A 14,025-nucleotide genomic window follows, 5' to 3' on the forward strand; every position below is an offset into this window, starting at 1 on the left:
ATAAAAAAATACTCTTTTCCTTGTGTTCCCCACAGTTCATGCCCTGAGCTAAGTATTACCCTTGAAAAACCGCAACAGTCAGCAGCACTAGCAGGAATGTCCAGATATCTGACAGCAGAATTTCACCTTCTTGATGGGTAAAAAAAATGCATATTAAGCATAAGGGACAGCAACGTAAGTCTGAAGGAGTCAAACTGAACTGTTTGGATGTTGGATTAGATTGGAGAAAGCACGCACCTCCATTTCACTAAAATGATAGTCAAAATCAGGCAATGCTGATACTTCCCAGAATTAAAATAATAAATAGAAAGAAATTCCAGCTAAACGAATTACTATCCCACTACAGTTTTTACATAATGTGCTATTTACAGTGAAATCTAAGTATTCCATTCATACAATTACTACAAAGACTCTATGGTGCAGAACAGCCTATACAGTAGGCAAGTGTATGGAACCTGTAGCCAAAAAGAACTGTGAATTTCCCCTCACTTACCAGTGTCACAGGTGATCAATGCAAAACAAACTGTTTTCACTCCTTTTGCTTTTAATGCATTTTCTATAGCAAGCTTGCAACAGAATATTTTGTCACATTTTTCTAATCTCCCACTGTCAGCACATTTTAAGTGAAGGAAAAGCAGTGAGCTGTCTGCAAAGTGGGAATGCAGAGGAATTGGCAAGTGTAGAAAAAGCGGAGAAGCTACAAAAATTTATTTTCCAACAAAATAATTCTCCACAAGCTGTGTAAACTTTTCTTACTAAACAAATACTCTAAAACACAAAGATTTTACAGTTCCAGTGAAACACTCACAGTAACATTTGCCTGGTTTTACTCTCTTGAAGTCTCAACAATAGCCAGCAGATTTATGCTTTCTCAATTACCAGGGTCAGTAAACTCCCTCATATTCCCTGACTGCAATTTGGATTTTCAAATTAGTAACAGAATGAAGAAACAAACTCATTGGGCTTTTGAGTAACCTTTGTTTTCTTTGATAGATTCTCACACTTTGCTGCTTAATGTGCCCATGCACACGGCTGCCCATCCACTACCCACTCACTCACATACATACCTCTGTCATGTGTGCTCTATTATTCTGACAATAGAATAAAAATTAGGTTGTGTCCATTGCAATTTTGTAACCTGTGTAAACAAGAACAATTTATAGTGGTAAGCTAGTTATCTTTACTGTAAATTCAAAATGCAAAATTGGGTTTGCAAGGACAGGATAAGGTGTAAGAGTTATTTAGATCCTCTATCTCAAGCACTCCTTCATATTTACATTTAGTATAAGCTTTCTGCTACAGAAGAAAAATTGTTTGGATTGAACACTGTTACAGATTTCCTAAATGAGGCTAGTTCCAGTTGCCAGTAATTCAAAAGCAAATCTGCTGACTTGGCATTAGGACTCTAAAACAGTGTGATCAAACTTATATAGTAAGAAGGTGTCTGCAGAAATAACATTTATAAACTGTATATACAGTACACAGTACCAATACATAGAAAATAGATTTTGACCTCATGATCCCCTGTGTGTAAGGCAAGACTGAATTCCGTTCCCAAATGGAGTCCACCAGAGGTACAAGCAACAGACAGTGGCTCTTAAACCAATATGCAAATCAAGTGCATAACAAATTAAAAATCAGAGCAGACAAAAATTTTTAGATTTTTATATGTGCTGATTCTGGCTTGCTGAATACATGGGAAGTTATTAAACATCAAATGTACCTTTGAAAAAAAAAAACAAACAAACACTAACAACACCTTGATGGCAACAGATATTGTTCAAGTGGCAGCTACCAAAAAAAAGCTTGAAAAATGGCATGGTACAATATCAGGAACTCTGCAGCTGTACCACGCTAATTCATATAGCACTAACAAAAAAAAATAAGTATATGAATATTCTATTTCATGCTATTGCTATGTAAGCAACAGCAATACAAATCAGCATACAGAAGGATACCATATGTTCTGCAGTGAACAACCCAAAGATATTTTCAAGGGGCATTGTTACAAGACTTCCAAGAAACACAAGAGTGCCAGAGGCAAAAGTTACTGACGGATGTAAACATCCCTGTTCCATTCTCCCGTGTCGTTACGTTTTTTAGATATCACTTCCCCATCCTTGTCACAATATTGGTCCCTCGATTTATGACGACTTCGTTGTTTGTTGCATTCATTGTGGTCCTGCTCCCGGTCCCTCTCCTTTGAGCGATGCCTCGATTCTCTATGTCTGTGATCACCATGGGACTCGTCTCTATGATTGTGATCCCTGTGAGAATCATAGTGGTCACCATGCTCATGTGAGTAGTCCTCCTTTGGCTCTACGTAAGCTGAATCTCTGCTGTCTTGTGTTTCTGAGTCAAAAGTTTCTTGCCTAGGAAGGCCTCTAACACCACTGCGATGGTTATGGTGTTGGGTTGAAGAGCGATGGTGGGATTTCTTGATGGGTTCAACCCGTGCTTCCTCTTCAATTTGTGAATTGCTGTGTTCAGGGACTGAGTGGTCATTCCTCTGGTCTCCTTGAGATCCCTGCTGTCACAACCACCAGTGAGTTCACATACACGAGGTACGCATTTTAAAACTTTCACCAATACAAAATTAATCTAGAAAGCATCATGAAACCAAAAAAATTTAAGTACACAACACTCCACTTCGGACCTATACTAGGAAAAAATAACACTTGAATTCAGCTTTTACTGAAAATTCAGTATTATAATACAAACAATTATTTCCACTCTAACTCAAAAGGAGAGTGGTGCTCAGGTTATTATTCTGTGAGACTTTCTGTCCTCATGCAAGATGCTTCTGAGTTTGTCAGTTAGCAGTAATTGCCTACCGTACACCAGACAAAAAAAGAGCATGCAGAAGCAGGACAAACTGCAGAAAAATTAGAGGACACATCACTCTAGGAGAGGGCAGGTGTCAGCTCAGAATTTAAAGATGCCTGGTTGGAACAGACACCGTGGAAAAGTGAGTTTCTGGAAGAGACTCAAGAGAATCAAGAAACAAAATCTTGGCTCAGTTATAGTAGCTACTTTTTCTTTTCTTCTTCTACATTATTTATTTTTTTTTTTAAGATAAAAACACATTTTTAAGATAAAAACACAATTGGATCTTTTTTAATAATAAAGTTTGTATTATGATACTAATAGTATCACTGACCTCCTGCTTTTCTCAGCAATCAGTTGATTTCGTCATGGGGACAAAAAAATTAAATGTTGATCTCATAATTTTAAGAAATCAGAAAAACAGACCATTGCCAAGGAATGTAGAAGGACGGTGATATTATCACCTAAAGAATTTCCTAATGCACCACTACTATTAAAAAACTAAAAAAAAAAAATTACCCGGTAATATTAAACCTACTTTTCATCAGCACAATGCTTTGAAATCACTGCAAAATGAATAATTGGCATTATTTAACTCAGTTTGGGGTTTCATTCAATTAACCTGCTTTTATTCCCAAACCACAGCCAAAGGTTCATCAAGCTTAATTGCAAAATCTTAAGAAATAGTTTATAGGGAATTTGAATTATCTTTCTCACATTAGCTTAAGAACTTCAAGATAGAAACATTGCTTCTGGCACAAAACTAAAAGTAAGTTTTAACAGTTATACAATCATTTGTTCATGAAACTGTACTGAAGATACCAAAGTTAGCCTAAAATTCGCACTCTTATGTTCAGAGCCATCAGAAAACAAAGACTGCCTACAGGGCAGCTCACAGACATCTTTCAGTTTTTATATGTTGTGAGCTGGGAGAAGGAAGAAGTTTTGTTTGACAGACTTCCTAGCAAGTGTGCTTCCTAGCAATTCAACAAGTAAAATTACAGGAAACTGGGCAGGAACAGAACTGCATTTCATTAGGAATTTACCAAAATTTCAAATCAGCAATTTAACAATTTTGATATATCTTTGTACCTAAGACAACATTTTGTATTATTAATAACTTCTCAGCAACTAGATGGGTTGCTCCATGAGAGCAAAGCATCATAAATGGTGGTAGAATTTCTTTTCTTTTTTTTTTTATTCTTGTTTTTGTGGTTACCAAGATGATTGCAATTTGTTGAAAAAAAAATGCACTAATTGTAAACATTATTAGATGTGTTCTAGGTGAACTTCTATGAAAGTGAACTATGAATGGAATCAAATGAAAAGCTAAAGAACAAAGCAATGCCTGCTTCAGATGCACAAACATCTTTTTATTAAAGTTTGCAACCATGACTGTTTTTAAGGCACATAAACTGGATACACACATGAAAACCCTTTAATTCTCATATGGTCAAATGCTAAATATATTCCTCCTCTACATTCTTTTTCACTAGCAAAATCTATCGTTGCTGTGGTTTGAGAATAAATACAAGATCTGAATCTGCTTTGAACAAAATACTGGTTTATAAGCTCAGATGCATCTTCTCTGCTACGATGAGCATCTGTGGAGGAGCACAGTCAATACACTTAGAGCCAGTACCATTATTACCCTGCATCTGCAGACTAGTGCTGAGGCTATTAAGATTTATGGGCAAATTCATTGACAGTTAATTTCCCTAAATATTACAGACACTGAGCAGGTAATTTTTCAGTCTGGACTATGATCTGGCTTTGTGGTTTATGGCCACATTAGAGCTGTGATATAAATTAAATTCTGCAGTGCAGAAGTTTCATGGCCCAATCCCATAAGATTTTCACCCCAAATGGGTTGTAATTTCAAAGATTAGGGGTTCTTGAAAAGAAGTCTAGGCAGAATTGAAGGAGGATAGAGGAAAGTCTGTGTCCACACACTCAGTTGGACTCACTCTCTGTTTCCTCCCAAAGGTTCCCTAATCACCTATACCATATGTTTGCTCTCAGTCTCCTTTTTGGAATTTGCCAGCCACCTCCTACAGGTGGAAATCTCAGAAAAGTTGTCAGGACAGTTTTCTCCCAAGCTCTCTACCAGACAGGCAGGAAGGGTATGAACTTCCCCCAGCCTCATCTCAAACAACCCCCAGAAGACCTGACACCTTCAAGGACCTTGTGCCATGCAATGCACACAGTCAACACTGTGCTGTAGAAGTAACAGCTGGCAACACAAATCTGTCATTGCAATACGCACTTGGGACTAACAAAACCCAAAAACCAACTAGATCTCATGGCAGAGGGGTGCCACATTGGACCCAGAGGAGAATAAGTCAGATGCTTTGCTGTGCAGATGTGACCCTGCCAGGTCAAATGCTTTCTCTTTAGAACAGTCCACAAAGACAACACAAGACATAAGATTCTTCCAATATTAGATCTCGACATGACCAAGAGAATGGGTTCAGCTATCATGATTAGAAAACCCACTCCATTCCATAACCTTGACAAACTCAGGTTTCAGGTGTCAGCTGAATGTATATCAGGAAACTGAAACAAAAAGAACACAGAAGTTCTACATTCCATAAGGAAACTCCTCTGCTCTGCACATTTGGATTAACAGACCTACAAACAAACAGTGAAACCATAAATACACTCTCAATTTTAGTCCTTAAAATAAAAAATTGTTAATTTGAAAGGACATACAGCTAGCAGGTCAGAAATGTGCTTAGTTCTTCCGGAGAATGTGGTTAATAAAATGAGTGAGTTATAAATCCACACCCAACAGACATTAAAAAAATAATTAAAAAAAAACTTGAATAAAAATAATTAACATGTTTACAAAGCAAATCAAGTTTATCTAACAAGTCGGGACACGACAATACTGAATTTCATACTCAGAAATTCTTCCAGCTCACAATTTTTTTCAGGGTGTTTTCAGCTCTGAGGACAGAAAAAAAAAGGCAAAAATGAGCTACAACTTAAAGCCTCTTTTCCTGCAACTGCTTTTGAAAGCTGGAGAGGGAAATACCCTGCAGGGTAGATGAAGCGTTTTTTCTCATTAAAGAGAGAATCTGATAATTCTGTGGGAAATACATTCTAATAATAATTATAATAATTCTATCAGGAAATAAATTCTTCAAGACAAAAAAAAAACAAAAAAACAAAAAAAACTGTTTCGCAAAATCATAAAAACAAAACAATTAAAAAAAAAAATCAGCATTTCAATTACAGCGCACAGACATTTTTTTCTTTAATTTTCGGGGAGTTTTTTTTTAGTCAAAGTGACTAATATGTGCATACTTTTTGGAGTATATACATCAGCTAGGTGTAAATTCAGATGCTATAAGTCATTATTGTAGCTGGGATAGACCCATTTTTACCCTCACTATAATCTTTTTGACCTCGAGGTGTCACTGACTAACTGTAATGAAGCAGCATCTTTAAAGTCCTCATTTCATGCCATGCAACATATATACAAAGGAGAGAATCTCTTTATACAGACAATCTTGATACAGTTAGGTAAAGCAAAAATTGAAAGAGAAAAGAGAAGGCACAATATGCCCAAAGACAAAGGCAGGACAATGTGCAGGTGAGAGCAAAACCCAATCTTCCCAGCTTGCCAGGCATCACCCTGGCAGTTTAAGGCAAGCTGCCTCTCAAGTCTGTCTGCACAACATGCAGTGGGACTCTGCCTTTATGTAAGAGTTTGGCTTGAAGGAAGCGTGCACTTTTCACAATGAAAGCAACAAAAAAAGAGCAAAGGAAACCCTTGAAGGGCCACCTTGACCTTGAGACATCACTAACGCAGTTAGCCACTTTCAAATTCTACATCCTGACACACTGTGGGAAGATGAGCACAGGTTCCCTCCATCCTTTGTGGTTCTGCTCTGTGCATAACCCAGTTTTTCAAGCAGGGACTCTGGGAGTGGGATTTGCTTGCAAATGCAAGCATGCCTTTCAGTCAGAGAGTTACCAGAGGCAGCAATGTGCATAGTATTAGCTCAGTTTTATTCCTCTGGTTGGATTACAATAGAGCTGGCTATAAGAATGCTTGTGGCTGGTACTCATGTTCCAGACACAGTGGTGCTCCAGACACAATGAAACCTTATTCTACTATGCATCTCTATATGTTTTCAATCAAGCTTGCTTAGCCTCAGGAATCAAAATCTGCCCATTAGTCAATATGCAAACACATGCTACTGCAAATACAACAGCAGTAAGAATAACATGCCTGTATTTATAGCTTTCATACTAGAAATGGGCCAACTGTCTACTGGAAAAGCACTTGCTTTATCACCAACTGGAAAACGTATTTAGCATATTCTAGTATCAGACCACCACTTTAGAAGGGAAAACCAAAAGAAAATTTATTAAAAAAAGAAAAAAAAAAAGAAAAAAAAAAAAGAAGATATGGTATAAAAACTGTACCTGTAAGTTAATATTTGGACCTGGGCTTATAGGAAGAGTGGCTGTTGCAAGTGTCCGAGTAAGAAGCTGGTTAGGAGGATTGCTGCTAGGTGGATGTGTGGCCTTCCAGTAGGCTTCCAGATAGTCAGCAAGGTGCTCACAAGCATCTTCCAGCTGGTTCTCATCAAGAATTACATCGAACATTTCCTGATAAAGGAAATGATAAATGTTTTAGTGAGGATGACCACCAGCTCAAGGGAGATCAGCTAGTGAAATTGATGACTACTCTTTACACTCATAAGAAATAAACCACATTTATAATAATTGTATTATTTCACCTTTTTTTTCCCTTGCAACTAATACAAAGGACAGAACTTATAACCAGTGCTGATGTTACATTTGCCAAGTCAAGCCCTCATGAATTCCACATCATAATGCACCAGCAGTCAATGAAGGTGAGAATAAGCAGCTTGAAGAAATTTTAAAACTCAAATATTCAGAAAGAAAGGTTGCATATTAGTTTCTCAGCTACTGAAACAAAACTGAACTGTTAGAAAAAGAGTCCAACATCCATACGTAGAACAACTAAGTCAAAATTAAGACAAAGTAAGACAAATGAGTAAATAGCAAGAGTAATGAAGAACATAAAATTTCCAAGGCAAAAGATTAATCACAGGCAGGGGGACAATTTCTTCTCTGGTCAGGGAGTTAGATGTCCTCCAGAAGGCAATTCTGAAAGCCTATGCAGGTTTCTAGCATTGTTCATTGAATCTCAGAATCACAGAATCACAGGGGTTGGAAGGGACCTCTAGAGATCGAGTCCAACCCCCCTGCCAAAGCAGGTTCCCTACAGCAGATCGCACAGGTAGGCATCCAGGCAGGTCTTGAACATCTCCAGAGAAGGAGACTCCACCACCTCCCTGGGCAGCCTGTTCCAGTGCTCCGTCACCTCACTGTAAAGAAGTTCTTGCGCACATTTGTGCGGAACTTCCTGTGCTGCAGTTTCCAGCCGTTTTCCCTTGTCCTGTCTCCACTCACCACTGAAAAGAGTTCAGCCTCACCACTCTGCCCCCCACACCTTTGATATTTATAGACCTGGATCAGGTCTCCTCTCTGTCTTCTTTTCTCAAGGCTGAACAGATCCAGTTCATTTAGCCTTTCTTCATAGGGGAGATGCTCCAGGCCCTTCACCATCTTCATAGCCCTCCGCTGGACTCTTTCCAAGAGATCCTTGTCTTTTTTGTACTGAGGAGCCCAGAACTGGACGCAGTACTGCAGATGAGACCTTACCAGGGCAGAATAGAGGGGGAGGATCACCTCCCTCGACCTGCTGTCCACCTCTTTTTAATGCACCCCAGAATGCCATTGGCCTTTTTGGCCACAAGGGCACACTGCTGGCTCATGGCCAACCTGTGGCCCACCAGGACACCCAGGTCCCTCTCTGCAGAGCTCCCCTCCAGCAGGTCATCCCCCAACCTGTACCAGCACGTGCAATTATTCCTCCCTAGATGCAAGACTCTACACTTGCTTTTGTTAAACCTCATCTGGTTTCTTACTGCCCAGCTCTCCAACCTGTCCAGGTCTCACTGAATGGCAGCACAGCCTTCAGGTGTGTCAGCCAATCCTCCCAACTTCGTATCATCAGCAAACTTGCTGATTGACTTCCTGAGGAGCTGAGAAACTAGTATTGTAGTTGAGATGCTTGATCTTCAATGATGAAAATGTTTCCCTCACTTGGCTTCTTAGCTATGGCAAATTTCCACATCTGTAATTGAATTGAATGTTTGTTTTTTGGGTTCTGATCACACTCCTGGCAGCTGAGTTTGCTGGTAATACCGATCACCGCATCTTACAAACGGCCTACATGCATGTCAGTAGAAGGACCACAGAGTTCTCAGCTATGTGCACCCCACAGGTCTTTGCCAAAATTGTGACCAAGAATGTCAGCGGTGATGGATTGTGGTGACATGCTGAAGGAGAACTATTCAAGTCATCTGCCTTACCTTAAACTGCACTATCATTAAGAGTTCATTTTTAGATCAATAACTCAGAAAAATATATCAAGTAAAACAAACACTCAGTTTGTTCAAGCAATGCATGTATTCAGCACATATCCTAAAAAATGTTTGTGTTTTTCCTCTGTATCCTTGTGTAGAGCCCAGAGACCTCAGGAGGCATTCTGCAAAAAAAGCAGTGAAATATGGCCAGAAGGAAGCAAACAATCCTAGCAATTACATAACTAACTTGGTTGACAGGAAAGGCATCTCTAAACAAGAATCAGCTCCTCTTGGCCGAACAAGACACAAATCAACATCAACTCACAGGAGGACACTGTGCCAGTTTATCAGCTGCCACCATCTGAACATTAAGATGTTTGGCCTGAGATTTCCCTCGAGATTTTATTAACCTCTGTAAAACCTGTGGAAAATAAGACATTTGTAAAAGTATGCCAGTAGTGGAAAAACAAACAAACAAACAAACCAACAGTAAATTTGACCTCTCTCCCATTCATTTTGAGAAGACTTTTCTCAGTAAATGGCCTCTAAGCAGGTACGGACATAGTGTACGTTTTCAGCCACTTAAAATCTACTTGAGCAGATGATTTTCTTCATTTCTGGCTTTAGGAGCACCTCCCTTGCTGTTTACATCCAGAACAAGCTAATTTTCATTTACACCCCAATATCTATGTGCTGTTACCAACACTAAAAATTTCCCTTCCTCTGCCACTTCTGTGTTTGTTTCTAAATCAAAATTTAGATTTAGAATATATTTAGAATCTATTTAATTGCTCTCCTCAATAATCTTATCATTTTTCAATCTTGTCTTTCAAGTGCCTCTTCACAAGGCTGGTTTTTCAGAGCATGAAAGTACATAACCAGGAGGTGCTAGAGTTCACTACATCACTCTGATACTCTGATTACTTTAAAATCTTTCCTTCTTTTCTCTACTGATTGAATAAATCATTAGCATCACTTACAAGACTGATACTAAAGAACATGTGAACACACACAGCATAATCCCAATTTTAAAAATCATTGGAGCTACAGTGTCTTTTCCCACACGTGCTTTGGTAACCTGACAGCTAAAGTATTCTTTGAATAGTAATATTTCACTATCCTAATTAAAATATTAACAGTATATAACTTTAATAAGGATACATGATCATCTGCGTTTAACAAAGCAAAATAAAAAGAAAAATGCCTACATAACACAAATATTTACCTTAGGAGAAAATATTTACCTTAGGAGAAGAAATCTTTACGTATACTATAATGGGTGCCAGAGAGGTTTTGCTCAGCTGTGCTGGGTGATTTATGGTGTCAGCATCAAGCACTACCAACTGCAGTGTCCTTGCTAATTCAAAAATCCGTTCAATTTCACTCTGAACTTCAGCTGCAGGTAAGGAGAAAATCATAGTCAGGAAAATGTTTAAAGGCAAATAATTATGAGCTATGTAAAAAGAAAAACCTGAAGTATGCTGATGTGTTGCACTACCAAAGGACGATGCAGGTGGGAGCAGCCACTAACTGCTCATGTCTGCTGCTGGGAAATGAAGGTGGCATTAGTGAGAGCCCCAGCTCACTTTCCCTGCAAGGGAACTCCCTGACCCTCTTTGCCTTCACTGCTCTCACTTTCCCACACAACCCAATCCCGTGTACATAAGAGAAAAACCTGCTTCATCATGTACCTATTCCTATGCTACTGTTCCATGTAAATAATTTCGTCTTGGGCATTAATTCCATGAGGCAATCAATTTGTCCAAACTGGACTCCTAGGATAGGCATGAAGATGTACTGAGGTTCTGTTTTGCCATTTATTTAATCTCACCAAAGCATCAGAAAACAGGATTTCCTTCATATAGTATGGTGCCATATTAAATATTTGGTCTTAATTAATGAAAAGTAAAATCATCCTGGAAATGGAATGACATTTTCCTGCTCAAGTCTTGCCATGTCTTCACAGAGAAGTGCCCCTCTACTTTGCTCTCTTGAGGCTTTCTGTGGAGTACTGCATCCAGTTCTGGGGCTCCCAACACAAGGACATGGAGCTGTTGGAGCGGGACCAGAGGAGGATCACAAAGATGACCAGAGGACTGGCATACCTCCTCTACGAGGACAGGCTGAGAGAGCTGGGGCTATACAGCCTAGAGAAAAGAAGGCTCTGGGAAGACTTCATAGCAGCCTTCCAGTACCTGAACAGGGCCTACAGGAAAGATGGGGAGGGACTTTTTATAAGGGCATGTAGTGACAGGACAAGGGGAAAGGGTTTTAAACCAAAGGAGAGACAATTTAGACTAGATATTAGGAAGAAATTATTTACTGTGAAGGTGGTGAGACACTGGAACAGGTTGCTCAGTGAGGTTGTGGGTGTCCCCTTCCTGGAAGCATTCAAGGCCAGGCTGGATGGAGCTGTGAGCAATCTGGTCCAGTGGGAAGTGTCCCTGCCTGTAGCAATGTGGTTGGAACTAGACGATCTTTAAAGTATCTTCCAACCCAAGCTATTTCAACTATTTCAACTATTTCAACTTGTGAAATTACACAAGTTGAGGGACTTTCTATGAAGTTAGAGAGCCAGGCAAGATTGTAATCCACATGAGTTTTAAGATCGTGCACACTCCGTGAAATAAAATCAGTATAGATACCTAGACAGTTCAAAGCAAATATTAGAAGATATCCAGCAGACACTTAAATGTCAAGAAGAGGTACTAAATACTTATTAAATATTTTCTTGAAATTACACTGTCAGCATTTTATCTATTGTGCTGGCCACAAGCATTATGTTTACTGGAAAATACAGACAATGGTGTCTGGCTACCTGAAGCTACTCACTCAGGAAAAGCCTCTCTCTAAAGAGAGATGCCCTTTTCAAGAAGTGTTAGGAGATAAATTTTTGTCTTCCTAGAATAGCATAAAAATTTGGCAGCACAATAAGGCTGAAAAATTTCCAGGAGAGAGAATTTCATCTTTCATCTCCATTTACTTTAAAGTCTTTTGCTCCAAGTTAAGAAGTGAATATTACAATCACTTCATGAATTAAGTAACATCTTAAGTGGCCAGCAGAAAATCTATGTGTGGTATTCTGTACTGGAGGAGTTCAACATTGTTTTGGATCAATTGAAGATCCTCTCCATCCATTTGTAGTTATCTCCTGTTATGGCGGAGTCCATGTCAGTCTTTTACAACAGAGAAGATTCTAAGATGTGCATGGTGTTCTGGAACAGAGAGCATCAGTGTGTGCTTTCCTGCTTGTCAATAAAAGCACAATGGCCCAGCTGCTGTCTGAATTAGGACCATGTTTTTGAAGACAGGACTTCTGATAGATCTTGGCACATTTATGATCACATATTCAGCAATTTCAATGTGTATAGATATTGCTGGAATGATTCAATATCATTACCTCTGTGATTTATTAGAAGATAATCAATAGTCTACGTCTAACTTAAGTCCAAGCACCAATTAGAATAAACACATCAGAGACTATTTGTCTCTGCGTATTGACTGTTCTGATGATGAGATTGAGCTGCTTTCCTGCAATTGTAAACCACGCTCAATGCTTCAGTCAATATCAATATCAGCTAATGTATAATTTTTAATACCATTTCAGATAGCTGAAAACCTTTGTTCAAGACGAACTGTATCTGCAAAATCTGTTTTTTTGACAGCATGTCTTAATTTTGGCTGGGGAAGTAGTATTTGCTACACTACTGCCAGTGTAGGATATGTCACTGCATACTAAGATTTCCTGCTATACTTTTTGAAGCAATACTTTGCTAATGCTGAGGATGCCTTACTATCTTCTGTTGTGAATCATATTCAGGGCAATAACTGCAGATAACTATAGTCCTATGAACCAACAAGTTTCCACCTGTGTCTGGAGGTGGAAAGAGATCTTTTTCATCAATTAAAGGGCATTTCAGTATTTATCTTTCTCAGCTCTGGTATAGCAGAAAAGTTCAAGGACAAGCACTGCATGGCTTCTGGACTAACATGTGCTTCTGCCTCTCAAATCAAGAGTGGGTGAAAAAATGCCACAGAAGTCTCTGATGAGGTCCCAGTCTTCAGTCCCTAGGAGTATACTTCTCCAGCTTCCAGAAGAACCTGCATTTTTTCTTGAAACCGTCCTTATATTCTACCTCTCCACTATACATACTGCTGCTGCAATTACACAGCCATTTAACTGCAATAATTTTTCTTTTCAGCTTTTTTTTTTTTTTTTTTTTTTTAAATTTTCCATCTTTTAGCTTGCTGAAAATATTTCATTTACATGTCCAGGTAACCTTGGTTATTATACGCATATCTATGAGCTTAAAAATTACAATATTACTTAGTCTCTAGCACACATTTTATGCCAATATAATTACCAATCATATGTAAGTCAGTGCAGTACCATGAGAAAATGCAGAGATGTGTTGCTGAGAGCTCTCTCTATTTCAAAGAAATAAATAACTTGTTTTTTCTTCATATGTCCTTTAGAAACCTTCAGGAAATTTCATTAAAATACTTTGACAATACTGTATCACAAAATTATTTGTAAGTTAGAATTTTGGAAAGTCAGAACAAACTTCTATTTCAGAACTACCTGGAGAATTCATTAAAGACGTCAGATGTTAACAAGACTGACCTGGCAGAAAACTCAAAAAAGCATTCTGAGACAAAAAAAGGCTGATAAATTAAAGGTGGTTCAGGATCTTTATGCCAGTCTTTCCCCACCTGTGTGTAAAATGACATAAAGCCACATCCTCATGATAATCCCAAGCTGCTTGAGGTTTAGCCGGTTACTTTA

The 14,025-nt window shown here is 38.7% G+C and overlaps 1 protein-coding gene across 12 annotated transcripts in view; it reads right to left on the reverse strand.

The window, feature by feature from the left end:
• Positions 1-1,713: 1,713 nt before the first annotated feature.
• Positions 1,714-14,025, reverse strand: part of CACNB2 (calcium voltage-gated channel auxiliary subunit beta 2) — a 223,615-nt gene continuing 211,303 nt past the window's right edge. For 6 of the 12 annotated variants that reach the window (XM_052696922.1, XM_052696920.1, XM_052696926.1 and 3 more), the window contains 4 exons: positions 10,484-10,635; positions 9,565-9,660; positions 7,264-7,449; positions 1,714-2,530 (listed from right to left, as the gene is read on the reverse strand). In XM_052696922.1, coding sequence (XP_052552882.1) covers positions 2,048-2,530; positions 7,264-7,449; positions 9,565-9,660; positions 10,484-10,635 — 917 coding nt within the window. In that variant the 3' untranslated portion in view covers positions 1,714-2,047. Of the gene's footprint in view, positions 2,531-5,729; positions 5,776-7,263; positions 7,450-9,564; positions 9,661-10,483; positions 10,636-14,025 lie in introns of all 12 variants that reach the window. The other 6 variants (XM_052696923.1, XM_052696921.1, XM_052696929.1 and 3 more) reach the window with 3 other exon arrangements.

The sequence above is a fragment of the Tympanuchus pallidicinctus genome, unplaced genomic scaffold (genome assembly GCF_026119805.1).
Source record: "Tympanuchus pallidicinctus isolate F22 unplaced genomic scaffold, pur_lepc_1.0 scaffold3, whole genome shotgun sequence".
NCBI lineage: Eukaryota > Metazoa > Chordata > Aves > Galliformes > Phasianidae > Tympanuchus > Tympanuchus pallidicinctus.